At 55.1% G+C, this 13,981-nt stretch overlaps 1 protein-coding gene across 6 annotated transcripts in view; it reads right to left on the minus strand.

Moving 5' to 3' along the window:
• Positions 1–13,981, minus strand: part of DNAH17 (dynein axonemal heavy chain 17) — a 119,418-nt gene that overhangs the window by 38,476 nt on the left and 66,961 nt on the right. For 5 of the 6 annotated variants that reach the window (XM_084749025.1, XM_084749027.1, XM_084749029.1 and 2 more), the window contains 9 exons: positions 13,315–13,480; positions 11,493–11,595; positions 10,202–10,349; positions 9,756–9,847; positions 8,495–8,656; positions 8,030–8,194; positions 7,672–7,863; positions 2,519–2,785; positions 809–970 (listed from right to left, as the gene is read on the minus strand). In XM_084749025.1, the coding sequence (XP_084605151.1) occupies positions 809–970; positions 2,519–2,785; positions 7,672–7,863; positions 8,030–8,194; positions 8,495–8,656; positions 9,756–9,847; positions 10,202–10,349; positions 11,493–11,595; positions 13,315–13,480 (1,457 nt within the window). The remainder of the gene's footprint in view (positions 1–808; positions 971–2,518; positions 2,786–7,671; positions 7,864–8,029; positions 8,195–8,494; positions 8,657–9,755; positions 9,848–10,201; positions 10,350–11,492; positions 11,596–13,314; positions 13,481–13,981) is intronic. The other variant, XM_084749028.1, reaches the window with a different exon arrangement.

The following is a 13,981-nucleotide window of genomic DNA, read 5'->3' on the forward strand; positions in this document are numbered from 1 at the left end:
CGCCAAGACTGGGGGGATTGGGGCAGGAGCATCCCCGGGGTTTGCTGTCTAGCCAGTCTCTGGATAAACAGCAAGTTCCAGGCTAGTGAGAGACCGCTTCTCAAAGGAAGTAGATTGTGTTCCTGAAGATGGTACCCAAGATATTCCTCTGGGTTACACATGCATGTACAGGTGCACGCACCCACACACACATGCACCCACACACACATGCACACACTCACAAACTGAGTAATTTTTTTTTAAGCAGAGAGAGAGAAAACTAAAAAGCAATGTGGGAGAGCGAAGCAGCTTGAGCTGGGTGGAGTGTCAGGTGACTTGGTGTCACTGAAGGGTTTATTCTAGTGCCTGGGACCCGGCAGAGTCTATTGCTTGACAGATATGTGCCCCATACTTGTATGCCAGGAAAGTACAGAGCTGGGGCTTATGGGTGGGCAGTTATTTGAGCCACCGTCTCATGTGGCCTAGGCTGGGCGCAGACCTGTTTTTCTAGCCGAGGCTGGGTCTTGAACTCTGTCTCCATCTCACAAGGGAACATGCTTGCCCATGTCAGCTACACCAGCAAAGCCTTGTGGGGCCTTTCCTACGCTGGTCCCCTGGGCTTGGTGACTTTGACATCTGCCGCCCTCCCTGAGGATGAGCCCTTGGAGCCTCTGCCCCACAGATGGCCCAAGCACCTCTGTTTCAATCTTGGTTGATCTGCAAATGGGCTCACTGATGCGTGGCCCTGGCCAGCACACTTGGCCATTCCTGCTTGGAAGGACGCCCGTGTTGGGGACTGAAGTCTGACTCTGGGCACGCTCTGCCTCACCTGGATGCCCTCTGTCTCCTGCAGGAAGCGCGCACTGACGGACACCAAAGCGTCTTCTGGCCACTCGTGGAACCAGTTGATGGCTGTACAGTTCACCACAGCGGGGAACTTCCGGGCTCGCACACGCAGGACAGAGCCCACGGGGGAGAAGCACAGAATCACCTGGATGTGGGCGAAGGCAAATGTCTGTGGGGTGCTAAGGTTAGTTCTGTAGGCAAATGGCTCTTTAGGAAGCACATTGCTCTCCAGGCCTCAGTGCCCATCGGGGCAGCTCTGCACAGCGGTGTGGGGCGTGGCTGGGTACCTTAGCTCTAACTAGTGCAGGACAGCTCCGACACCTGGCTGGATGAGGAAGGGGTGGGGGATGGCTCCTGCCCTAGGCAGATGAGGCTGACATATTTTAAATTCAGCTGGCCACGGAGCGTCTTCTTCAGGCCCAGAAGGCCAATTTCCAGACAGAACACTGGCCTCCTGGGCCTCTCCGGAAACTGGGCTAGACAGAGCTGTGGAGAAATGCCCCAGGCTCTCCTGATGGGTGGGGACGTTGCTTCTCATAGTCCCGGCCTTCCCGATGCTCACTCTGCCCTTTCCTTTCAGGAGCGCAGTGTTTGGGTGGAACGGGCTGGTGTGTGGAGCAGCACAATGACTTCCCAGTCTCTCTAAGGATGATGCAGCATCTGCAGCCCTTGGTGGCCAGGGCCTTAACAGGCAGTGGGCGCAGGCTGTAGCCATCAGGAGCTCAAGTCCCACAGGGTACATCCATTGGCAGGACCGTGTGAGCCAGAGGGACACAGAGGGGACATTGTCTTGCTATGCTAGTGGGGAACACGTGACCGCAGAATCTTAGCATGGCAGTGGTATAGGGAGCGTAGCTTGCTCTTCTACAGGCAATGCTTGGTGTCAAAGGGCAGCTTCTTGCTCTAAGTTTTTATTTATTATTGTGTGTGTGTGTGTGTGTGTGTGTGTGTGTATGGTGTGTGTGTGTGTGAACAACTTTGTGGAACAGGACCGCTCCTTCCACATCTTTCACCTTCATGTTTGTTCTGAGGACTGGACCCAGGTCATTAGGCTCGTGTGGCAAGTGCTTTTACCTACCCTAGCCAGCTTGCCACCCCTGAAGGTGTGCTCTTCAATTTTTTAAAAATTAAGCCTGGCATGGTGGTGCACACCTTTAATCCCAGCACTTGGGAGGCAAAGGCAGGTAGGTGGATCTGTGTGAGAGAGAAAGGGGTGGCGGTGGGGGGAAGATGAGAGAGAGAGAGAGAGAGAGAGAGAGAGAGAGAGAGAGAGAGAGAGAGAGAATGAATATATGTGAGATGTGAGAGCCAGAAAAAAGGCTTGGATGCCCTGGAGCTGGAGTTACAGGCAGTTGTGAGCCGCCTGACGTGGGTGCTGGGAACGGAACTCAAGACCCCCAGAGGAACAGCCAGTGAGTGCTCTTAACTGGTCTTTCTCTCTAGCCTCTCAACCTTTTACGGCAAGGCTTCCTCCAGCGCTGGGGCACCTCTCTCTGGCAGCCATATGAAATGAACCCCAGGCCCCAGCACCTCAGCTGCTCCCCAAGGTCACCACCCTCTCCTGAAGATGGGCTTTCACGTCCTGGGAAGGAATAGTCTGAGCTCTACAGGGGAAGGAAGCCCCAGGCTCCGGGGAGGGGAGGAGAGCTGAGCCCGGGGCAGCTGTGCAGCGTGGCAGGGTCCTCCTTCCTACCTTGAGCTGTTTGCGCACTTTCTCAATGAAGAACTTCCAGCAATTCTCTCGAGTGTCGGTCATCCCGAGGGACTTCACCTGCGGCCGCATGGAGGAGATGATGTTTTCCAGGTCGTCTTCCCCAAATAGGCCTGGGATCTCCCCGGAGGCTAGCAAGTCGTTGATCAGCACCAGGAACTGCTCCTCGGCCACCTGGGAGTCTGTCATCAGGAACACCGAGGCCATGTTCTTCACAGCGGACTTGATGTACTGGGCCGCCAGGTCCATCTGGATTGAACAAGGACAGCGGAGGGCGTGTCCTCCACTGGGGAACCTTCTCCACACTCAGCAAGGACACATGTGAGACAGCCTCCCGGGAGCACACAGGTGAGCATAACCATCCTCCTGGCAGCCAGCAGCCCAGCTGCCTGGTGAAGGGTGGACGAGCCCTCGCGAAGCTCGCGGCCTGGACACAAACCCAAGGACACCATGCTTCAAACAGATCCTAAAGGACGGACACTGGGGGTCCACTTGCGTGAGGTCCTTAGAGCTGCCACACTCACAGAGAAGGACGTGAGAAGGGCAGGCGGCCAGGGTTGAGGATGGGACGTGGGGGGTTTCAACTTCAAGGCTTTTTGTTGTTATTGTGTTGCATCTTAAAATGCATACATGTATTTGCCACAGCACATGTGTGGAGGTCAGAGGAAAACCTGTGGGGATCACCTCTTTCCTTCTACCCTGTGGGGCTCCAGGATCGAATTTAGGAGCACTGAGCCATCTCACCTGCCATGTTGGGTTTGACCTAGGGTCTCACGCATGCCAGGCTAGCCCTGAGCTTGGTAAGGCTTGCGCAGCTAAGGCTAAACTTGAACTCCGGGTTCTCCCAGCTCCACCTCCCATGTGCTGGGATGCAGGTGTATGTGACATCTTGGCTTCTGCAGAGAGACGGTGGCCCAGCAAGGTCCACATGCCGGACACAGAACCAGCAAGGTCCAGGACCAAATCCTGGGGCGTGACCAGTCCCCAGAGTGGCCAAACATGGCATTTTCCTTCTACAATCCTGGAAGGCTCAGAGAAATAACTGCACTTTCGCCAGTGGCTTCTCCCGGGCTCCCCAGCCCTGCCACACAGAACCACGCTTCAGTAGTGGCTCTCCATGACCCCCTGAAACCTTCAAAACCAGCACCACCTGGGTGGCTCTCCCACAGTAGCCAAGTCTGGCTGCCTGCATGAGATGCAGCTGTGGCGACCCCACCCCTCCCCAATCTCCTGAACCATAACTTGTGTATGTCTCTGAGGAACTACTCCACGTACTCCACAAGACTTCACGGCAACAGTGCTGGGCTTTTCTTAATTACAGCCGATCCTCCAGCTTCAGCTGACCAGCATCGATTGTCCCCACCAAGGTTTTACTCCAGTGGTGCTCGTCTCTTGCTAATTATAGCTGATTCTTTACCGCCAGCTGACAGGCTCTTAGCTCAAAATGTCATACGCAAATGGCCCTGGTGAAGTCTTTTAAGGGACTCTCAAACTTCGCTCTGAAATGTCCCAAGCCAGGCCTCCACCGTCTTGGCATGCCTTCCAAGATCCCACACACCAGCCCCCTGAGCTCTGAGCACTCCATGGCTTTTCCAGGCCAAAGTTCAAATGCCACCACAATCCTCCCCAAACACACACACACGCGCACACACACACACACACACACACACACACACACACACACACACACACACGCCTCACGGCCTGGTACCAATTTCTGTGTTTGTTAAGGTTTCTATTGCTGTGATGAAACACCGTGACCAAAAGCAATTGGCACACGCCTTTAATTCCAGCACTTGGGAGGCAGAGGCAAGCGGATCTCTGAGTTCGAGGCCAGCCATGGCCTCTTCATAGAAAGGGTTAATTCCAGCTTACAGCTCTCACAGGAAGCTAAGGACAGCAGGAACTGAAGCAGATGCCTTGGAAGGATGCTGCTAATTGGATTGCTCCTTGTGGTTCTTCAGCCTTCCCTTTCTCCCTCCTTCCTTCCCTCCCTCCAGGGTTTCACCTTGTAACCCTGGCTGCCCTCTGTACTGGACCAGGCTGGCCTCGAACTCACAGAGATTTGCTTGCCTCTGCCTCTGGGATTACAAGCATGCACCACCACGCCCGGCTCTCAGCTTGCTTTTTTAGAGCACCCAGAACCATCACTGAAGGGAGGCAGCACCTGCAGTGAGCCGGGCCTTCCAGCATCAATGATCAATCAACAACATGCATCACAGAACAGGCTGACGGGCCATTTTCTCAACTGAGGCCCCTCTTCCAAACAACATGGCTTATGTCAAGTTGATCAGATGAGCCAGCGCGCCCTCCTGTCCTCCCTGTAGGGCTTGGGATGGAACCAGAGGCCTGGTGTTGTCCATGCCTGGTAAGTGCTCCACTACTGAGCTGTATACAGTGGGATTGCTTGTTTTTTGTTTTTGTTTTTGTTTTTGTTTTTGTTTTTGAGACTGGGTCTCACTGTGACTTGGAACGCTAAAGCCTTCTGTCTCTCTTGCCTTCTATGTATCAGATTACAGGTATGTGCCAGCACAATGGGCCCGGTTTCCTTTAGCAAGACCTACTATGCTCTCTAATAGGTTGTACAGAAGTTCACAAAGAGCCCCTGGGTAGCTAGCTCATCCATTGTATAGGAACCCAAGTCACTGAGGCCTTCCAGTTTAGAGAAACATCACCCAGGTTCCTCTTTAGGGGTTAATTGGTGCTCAAAAGCAAGGCTCAAACTCCTCATTTTTGGCAACCTAATTTGGCAGCCAGTGAGTGCTGGGCGTGGCGGCACACACCTTTAATCCCAGCACTTGGGAGGCAGAGGCAGGAGGATCGCTGTGAGTTCGAGGCCAGCCTGGTCTGCAAAGCAAGTCCAGGACAGCCAGCCAAGGCTACACAGAGAAACCTTGTCTCGAAAAAACAAACAAATCATCAACAACAACAACAAAACAAAATAAAAAAAAAAGAAAGAAAGAAAGAAAAGAAAAGAAAAGTGAGGGTGAGGGGAGAAGGGGGGGGAGCTCTGAATTCGGAAAAGCTGAGACTGCGAGGGGATTCTGCACAGCAGTGACCTTGGGAGCAGCCTCAGGGTGAGGGCCTCCTGTGACAGCACTGAGGTGGGGCGGGGACAGTGTTCTTATATTTCCGTGCACCACCAGCATCTAAATCCAGCATTCACCCCAAGAAGCAGGAAGGACAGCAACTGTTTCCAGGCTAGCAGGGCTGCCTCCAGAGTCCACTGCTGCGACAAGTGAAGGCAAGGATGCTGCCCATCTGGTGCTATAGCCAAAAAGGTAGCTTCTGGAAAAGCTGCTGGACCACAGAAGCCTCACCCAAGGAGCCTCCTCACTCGCCTCCTTTTGAGAATTCTGTCTCCCAGGTGCCCCTGGGGAACCCGCTACAATCAAGATCACAGGGAATTTATTTATTTATTTATTTTACCGAGGCCTGCCCAGAACCACTGCAGCTCTGACCTTGTGGCAAGCTACACTGACCTAAAGCCTGACCATGTCCCTCATCTCTGCTGACTGGTGCTGTCCAGTATCTTGTCCTGCATGCAGGGCCACCCTGGAGTCTGTCCCTTCCTCTGGGACATTGCCACCACACTCTACCACCACCCCCAGTCCCCACCTGTCTTATCTCCTGTGCTCCTGGCAACCCTTCCCCACAGGCCACCCTCTGCATCACCCTGTCTTCCATGACTCTTTTGTTCTAACTCTGCCTCTCCCTTTGCTCACACATCTGTCTTGGGGTGAAGACCAGTGATTTCCACATGGTACCCTAAGTGCTTCCAAGTACCCTCCTAAATCTCCTCGCCCATCTTTAGCCTCTGGCGGGTGCCTGTTGCTTCTAGGACTCACTTTAAAGAACTGTGGTGCCGCATCATGAAGGCACCTGGTCACCTCAGCACCACACCACCACACCAAGACAGCTTAACTGCTCGGGAGACTGCTCCCCTCATATGATGTGGGGAGTCTCTTCCCCAGCTTGCTCTCCACTTGTAGCTCTGGGTCTGCAGAGGGAGGAGGCTAGCCCACCACAGGTGCAGACTGGCAGATTGCTAGGCCACGATGACAGTGCTGCTGTGGCTGATGTCCATCAGTAGAAGACTGGACACTACAACCCGCTCTAAAGCAAAGACTCAAGTGATCAAGGCCCCACGGGGACAGAACACGAGTTAGCTGATGGATGGGACGAAACCTTCCAAAACACATGGCTCCTGCGGGTGGGGGCCCAAACCCGCACCGAAGACAGACACTGTGTGAGGACATGCTGCAGAAGGCCTCATATGGGGAGGCCCTGTCCCTTCATACTAGCATTTGAAGATACCAAATTGGCTAGTCCTGTTATGTGCAGGAAACAGGGCAGTTGGTCCAGAGGTAGGTAGTGGTTCCTGGCCCACACTCCTGACCTCCACAGTCCACATCAGTGCCTCCTGTCCCCTTCAGATCCTCACCTGCACCCCACACCCCAGGCACTGAGCTACCAAGCTCCAGACCCCTACAATGAGGCCGGGGACTGCTGCACTTGCTATGAGGAGCATCCCCTAGGGGCTCCCGGGGCCGGCCTGGCATCACTCGGGCCCTGCAGAGACAGCTTCAGCATAGACACAGACAGATGTGACTGTAGTGTGCGCTGATCAATGTCGGGGCTCTTTGCCCGCACTCTGATAACTTGCTCTGGCTTAATAGTGCTTGACTGACACGTGCCCCCTGTGAGACCAGCTTTCGGGAAGGAGAGATCAATGGCGAGTCTCAGCAGCATGCCGGGGGCATGGCAGACCTACTCTGCTAATGTGGACTCGGTCAATTCAGGATGAGCCATCTGCATCAGGATCTTGCATGCAGCAAGATGCCTAGAAGTGGCTCTCAGGTCTCTGACCTGGGGAGATGGGGACAACCTAGTACACCCCATGACCAAGGCAGGGATCTCACTGTTCCCCCACTGACCCCTACGCTCCCCACATAGTCTCCCCCGCTGCCCTCTTAGGCCGAGGTTACACTTTGGGTGACTGAGCACGCTGCTCTTCCCTTGCGCACCGGTTACCCCATATCCTGGCTTTTTTTTTTTTTTGAGGGCACTGGCGTCTTTCCTGGTTGGGAAGGGGTGTGGTGGGCCTTTGCTCTGCCTCCCTTGGAGCCCCTCACCTTGAGGTCTGGGACCGCATAGCCTTTCTTGAGAGTGATCTGGAAAACGTCCAGCGCACTGATGTAGGCAGCTAGGCGTGACAAGCTCTGCTTCCCACTGCCGCCCACGCCCACCAACAGGGCGTTTCCCCGAGGAGACTCCAGGATACGGTTGATCTTGCAGATGTGCGCCACAGCATCCTCAAACAGCACCTGGAGAGGTTACTTGTGACAGATTATGCGTGAAGGAAACACCACAGCAGTTTTGGGTGCCCACCTGGGGCCATGGACTGTCTCTGTGGGAAAGGGGTACTGTGACACAGTGAAGGAGGTCTTTCCCGGCCCCTTGCCAGGGGCTATGGGCACCAGTGCCACTCACCAGGTTCATAACTGCGTTGACTTCATTGTAACTGTCCAGGACGTCCACGAGAAGCTTGTTCAGGTGGGCCACGTCCGTGACAGGGAAGTATCTGGGGTCACCAATCCCCTGGGCAAAGTGGCAGAAGATGTTGGGTTTGGCGAATAAGTGCTCCTCCCCGAGATCCTAGGGCCAAGACAAGACACGTAGCTTCTCTGCCACCAAGGACAGGCAGATGCCTGCTAGTGGTCACCACACCTACCAAGGTGGTCCCGTGAGCCCATTTACCCAAACCATGACTGTGTCAGCCCTCACACTCCACTGGGCTCTCCCTCCCCATGGGGTGGTCCGTGGTGCAGGATGAATAGATGGTCCTTTTGGCACAGGGAATGTGCCAGCAGGTGACAAGGACCGAGGCATCCTTGGCCCTAAATGCTGAACCCTCTGTGAGCACAGCAGGGGAACCTGGTGGCTTAACGTACGTACATCAAAGAACTTCTTGGTGGATGCGATGGTGACTCTGCGTAACGTATCCTGGTCTTTCTCGTCCACCATCTTGTCCCCATACACCCGCTCGGCTTCATGCAGCCAAAGGCGGACAAGGTCCAGCGGGGTTTTCAGAATCTCTCCTGTGGAGAACAAGATGCCCTGCCCCGGACACACAGCGCACGGTCAGCACTGTGCCGGGAGGGCAAGCCAAGCACTGCATTTGGATGGGTTGTCCTGGAAGGGGCTACTTTCCTAGGGACCTCCTGTGCGACTTCTGATTGGGGCCAGGGAAGCCACTCACTGTGGAAGTCACGCACAGCTCAGAGGCCAGACGGGGTATGTTTGTGTCCTGAGAGGCGTGCGGAGCTTCCTCCCAGGGCAGGGATAGGGGTTAATTTCCTAATGGGGAGCACTGTAGAGAAGGGAATGGGGGGGCAACTGTGATTGGGCGTATTCAAGGTGAGAGGTCGTTGACAAGGACTAGATTTCCAAAGGTTGTGAACAAAGGCCACATACAGCTCAGGCTCTGCGGCAGGCGGCAGGCAGTGTGGGTCTAGCCTGGGGAGGGGCTGGCTACTGGCTAAGCCCACACCGGCTGAGGAGGTGTTAGCTCAAAGGGTTCGATTTGCCAGGCACTGTCTGGGCCCTGAGACCATCGCGATAGCAGGACAGACCCTGTATGCATGGAGCTTGCCCTACATGGGGACATGTGACCAGTGGAGGAGAATGAGGTGCTGTTCTGTTCTGTGGGGTGCCGTGGTGGGACGGTGGGGTGGCACGAGGTGTGCAGAGGCCTTTGCCAGGGTATGAGTGGGAAGGGACCAGCACAAATTTAACCCTGGGCTTTAGATTTCCCATGATAAATGGAGGACGTGAGCTACAGTTTTATGTGCAGTTGGGAGGAGACGACGGGTGTATAAATTGCTAAACTTCCTGCCTGGTTCAGACTAAACAGTCATCGGATGGGAGGGAATATGACAGCCATCAAGGCACTCCTAATCTTCAGCCTGTCGCCGCCACCGTCATCATCACCGTTATCACGTGACCTATATCCCCACCACCCTCACTGTTGCCGATGCCAGCTTCACCATGGCTACCATCACCTGCCACCCTGTCACCATTACCCCTACCCCCACTGTCATCACCAACCCATGCTCACCGCCCCCCCCCAGCACGGCAGATGAGGGGAGGTCCCCCCCCCCCCACGGGACAGGGACTTGGCCGCGGGCAGCTGTGACACAGAGCTGCAGAGCAGTACCTGGAAAATATTGGAGAGGTCCCTGAGGTTGAAGATGTAATGAAACTTAATGGCGGTGGGCAGGAACGTGGCTGCGATTTTCTGGTGCAAGGCTGTCATGGGAGAGAGAGGCACATCGATTCTTACGGACCCTTAATGGCCTCAGGAAGCACACGGCTTAAAGTTCCTAAAGCAAATGGACTGTGAAATGGTGACAATTTAACCGAGAAATCTGCACCGCTCTCTGAGGAGGGCGGGCACTTGCTGCTGGTGTAAATCACCGTTTCTCTCCCCGACCCCCAAGCAATTGGATTTCACGTCTCTCCAAGCTGCAACATAGCACCATTTAAAAAAACATATATCGATTCCAAAGAATAGATAAAATATTTACCAGGGGAAAGTAGGAAGGCTTGTGAGCCCATAAAAGCAGTGGGTTTCACTAACTGGCTGGCAAGGAGTCACCTTACCCAGGGCTGCTGTCACCAGATGGTTGCTCAGCCGCTGGATCACCAAGGGGGCTGACCGGTATGACAGGTGCTGGGACAGTATCGTGTTGTAGATGGTGGTGAGGGCCTCCTGCCCGGGGAAGCTCACAGCAAACACGCAGAAATGACGCTGCAGACAAGCACGGGCTCCCGTTAGGCAGCTCTGAGCTACGAGCTGGCTAACTCTCTTGGGAGAGTAGACCCTGTCATCATTGGCTAATGTTTTGGTGGGGATAGTCAGGATGCATTGAAAAATCACACCAAACACCCATTCCATGTGATGCAGCCACACATACTGTCCTAAAAAACATTCCTAGAGGCACAGTGTGGTGCAGAGACCCCGAGCCCCTGTGGCTTTGGAATGGATGTGAATCCTGGTCCCTCTGGTTTTGATGGCTGGAGAGGTCAGCCCGGCGTGGTGGCAGATGTGGTACGTGATGCCCTGGTGAAATTGGACCCCAGATACCCCACAATACACCTCCAGTATTGTATGAGAAATGCTTATATTAAAAAGATATTGTAGGGGCTGGAGAGACGGCTCAGAGGCTAAGAGCACTGCCTGTTCTTCCAAAGGTCCTGAGTTCAATTCCCAACAACCACACGGTGGCTCACAACCATTTATAATGAGATCTGGTGCCCTCTTCTGATGTGCAGGCATACATGCAAGCCAAAAAAAAAAAAAAAAAAAGTATTGTAAGGACAGGGCGTAGTGGTGCTTGCCTTTAACCCCAGCACTTGGGAGGCAGAGGCAGGCGGATCGCTGTGAGTTCGAGGCCAGCCTGGTCTACAAAGCGACTCCAGGATAGCCAAGGCTACACAGAGAAACCCTGTCTCGAAAAACCTAATAAAATAAAATAAATAAAAGGTATTGTAGATTATCTGAAATTCAGGTGCAGCCTGGCCTCTCACCCTTCCTGTTCCCCTCCCTCCCTTTCTTTCTTTCTTTCTTTTTTTTTTTTTTAAAGATTTTATTTATTTTACTATGAGCTCTCTATCTGAATGTACATCTGCAGTCCAGAAGAGGGCATCAGATCACATTATAGATGGTTGTGAGCCACTATGTGGTTGCTGGGAATTGAACTCAGGACCTCTGGAAGAGCAGACAGTGCTCTTAACCCCTGAGCCATCTTTCCAGCTCCTCCCCCTCCATTTCCTGACACTGAATGGCTAGGGAGTTTTCTGGAGTAGGCCAGCCCAAGCTCCAACACTGCAAACCAGGGCCAGAGCTGCCTCAGCCTGGAGTGGCTGACAGGAGTGATTGACCTCCGCTTACCTGTAGTCTGGGGTCGATGGTGAAGGAGCCAGACGTGGGGTTCATGCAAGCCACGTACTGACAGTTGTGCACGTCCTTTAGTGTCAGCTTCTGCCTGTCATACCTGTGTCGGGGGCAGCAGTGTGAGCGTTGCACCACAGGCCCAGAGAAGGCCCCTGCCCTAATCACCCTGTGTGCCAAAGGAGGACCGCCAGAGCAGAGGGGCGGGGCGAGACCAGGGCAGAGGGGCGGGGCGAGAGAGCATGCTGTGCTGAGGGGCGGGGCGAGACCAGGGCAGAGGGGCGGGGCGAGACCAGGGCAGAGGGGCGGGGCGAGAAAGCATGCTGTGTCGAGGGGCGGGGCGAGAGAGCATGCTGTGCCGAGGGGCGGGGCGAGAGAGCATGTTGTGCTGAGGGAGCTTCTATGGGACGTAGAAGCGCCTCTAAGCACAGCTATGAGTTCCAGTCCAGCTCTCACGGGAAGGTGGTCGGCCCTGCTAGACTGGGTAACCGCTCAGTACCTTGCTACTCTTACTGTCACTCAGAGCTACAACGAGGATTCAGAAGCATGTGTAGGCAGGTGCTCCTGCAAGGGCACCTGCAGCAAGGCACGACTAAACTGCTTCCTGCCCTATGAGTAAGGGTCTCATGCCTGGTCTCTACCTCCCCACGTAGCCCAGGATGACCCCAAACACCAGATCCCACGGCTTCCACGTCCAGTGCTGGAGTTACAAGTGTGCACCACCACCAGGCCTGGAGACTGAACCCGGGGTCTCCTGCTTGCTAGGCCAGCCCATTACCCCAGCGAGCCACGCCCCCAACGCCCCAGCCTCTCTCGCTCTGCTTATTGGTGATCCTCACTCCTCAGGGAGCGGAGCGCTCTGCGATGCCACAGTCCTGACTGTACCTCTTTGTGTGCTTCCCCCCTTTTCTCCCTGTGGCTACTGCTCCCTGGTGATGCTCCAGGAGATTCCTCCATCAACTGAACACAGTGTCAGGGTTCCCTGTCTCCTAGCTATCATGTCGGCCTTACGCTCTGGCGGAACAAAATCCCACAACTCCGTCGTTACTTATAGCAGCAGCCTTTCTGCCTCCAGCTTTGCTTTACAAAGCTTTGTCTGAGGAGCGCACCCCCCACACCTCCACCCCCCGAACCTCAAGACTGATTTCCGGTGTCCCTGCCATGTCTGTGGGCCAGGCACCCTAAGTGCCTTTTCCTGACTCAAGTGCCCCCTGCTGTGGCCTGTAGAGGTAAGCGACATGGATGCCCTGATTATTCCCACGTGTGCCACCTGGGACAGAGCCCCCTGTGTCAGGTGGAAGCTGCCATATGCACTCCTCCCTTCTTCCTCTAGTCCATCCTTGTATCACATTCCCTCCTGCCACAGGGCCTTGGCACGTGCTATTCACTCAGCCCTGGCTCCTCTTCTTGAGAGCTCCATCAGCGGTCCCAACAGTGTCCAGCTCCCAGCTGCCCTACAGCTCTCTAAGGGGCATCTTTGACCACTAGGGGCTCCCCTCTGAGATGGACCTAGGGCTTTTCCTCAGAGCTCGCAGGGTCTTTTGCAGCGTACATGCACCTCCTTGAGTGGGGACCTATCTCCTTCCCCTTGTCGGGGTCTTATCCACAGTTAGTGACATGTCTGTGGAGCTGCAACAGGACAGACCCCCGAATGACCCATCTCCTGCCCTGCTCCATGACCCCATAGTCTCGCTGCCAGCCCCCCCACCATCAGTCTTGCGCTACCTTCCCTGTTCCTGCACATGGCTGCCCAGCCCCAGCCCTACCCGCGCAAGCTTGTGGCCATGCTGCCAAGCTCCTCAGCCCGCTCACTGCCCCTCACCAGTGCCCGTGGTCCATGTGCTGGCGGATGAGGGTGTGTGGGGCCACTGTGCCGTACTTGTCAACCTCGGGCATATTCATGTCATCGATGAAGTAGATTAGCTTCTTGGTGCCTGGGGGGCCGAAGTTCCTCCCCGACTTCTTCTCCAGCGGCTTCTCCAGCACCCCTGGGAAGGAGAGAAGGTCGTCTGCCACCCACAAATCCTGAGTTGGTGACTATTAGGTAGGGCAGAGCCCTACTGCCTCCCATCAGGGAGAGGCGGTTGGAGGCCAGGGGTCAGGATCATGGGGTGTGCCTGTCCCAGAGAGAGACCCTGGGCGGGGGGTGGGAGGAGTTCTGGGTGTTAGGGGCCCAACACAGTGTATCATCTGCCACTTAACTTAGCCTTTGTGATTAAATTGTCAGTCAGAGGTGGAGGGTGGCAGGATCCTCCATTTGGTCCGACCTTTGTTGAACCCAGTCGGTTCACACCCCTAACTGGTGTGTGAGGTGACTTCAGCTGGACCAACCAGGACCCCAAATGATCCTCACTGACCGCCACTGCAGCTTCTGTGTGGGACACCCCTCAGGTGCCTCCATAGGAAGGGATGGCAGGGAATGAACGAGGTTGGGAAAGTTGGTGGGCACGCGTGAGCGAGCAGGCCTGAGGGTGGGGCCAGGCTCTCTC

The sequence above is a fragment of the Acomys minous genome (assembly GCF_964271855.1).
Source record: "Acomys minous genome assembly, chromosome: 12".
Classification (NCBI taxonomy): Eukaryota; Metazoa; Chordata; class Mammalia; order Rodentia; family Muridae; genus Acomys; species Acomys minous.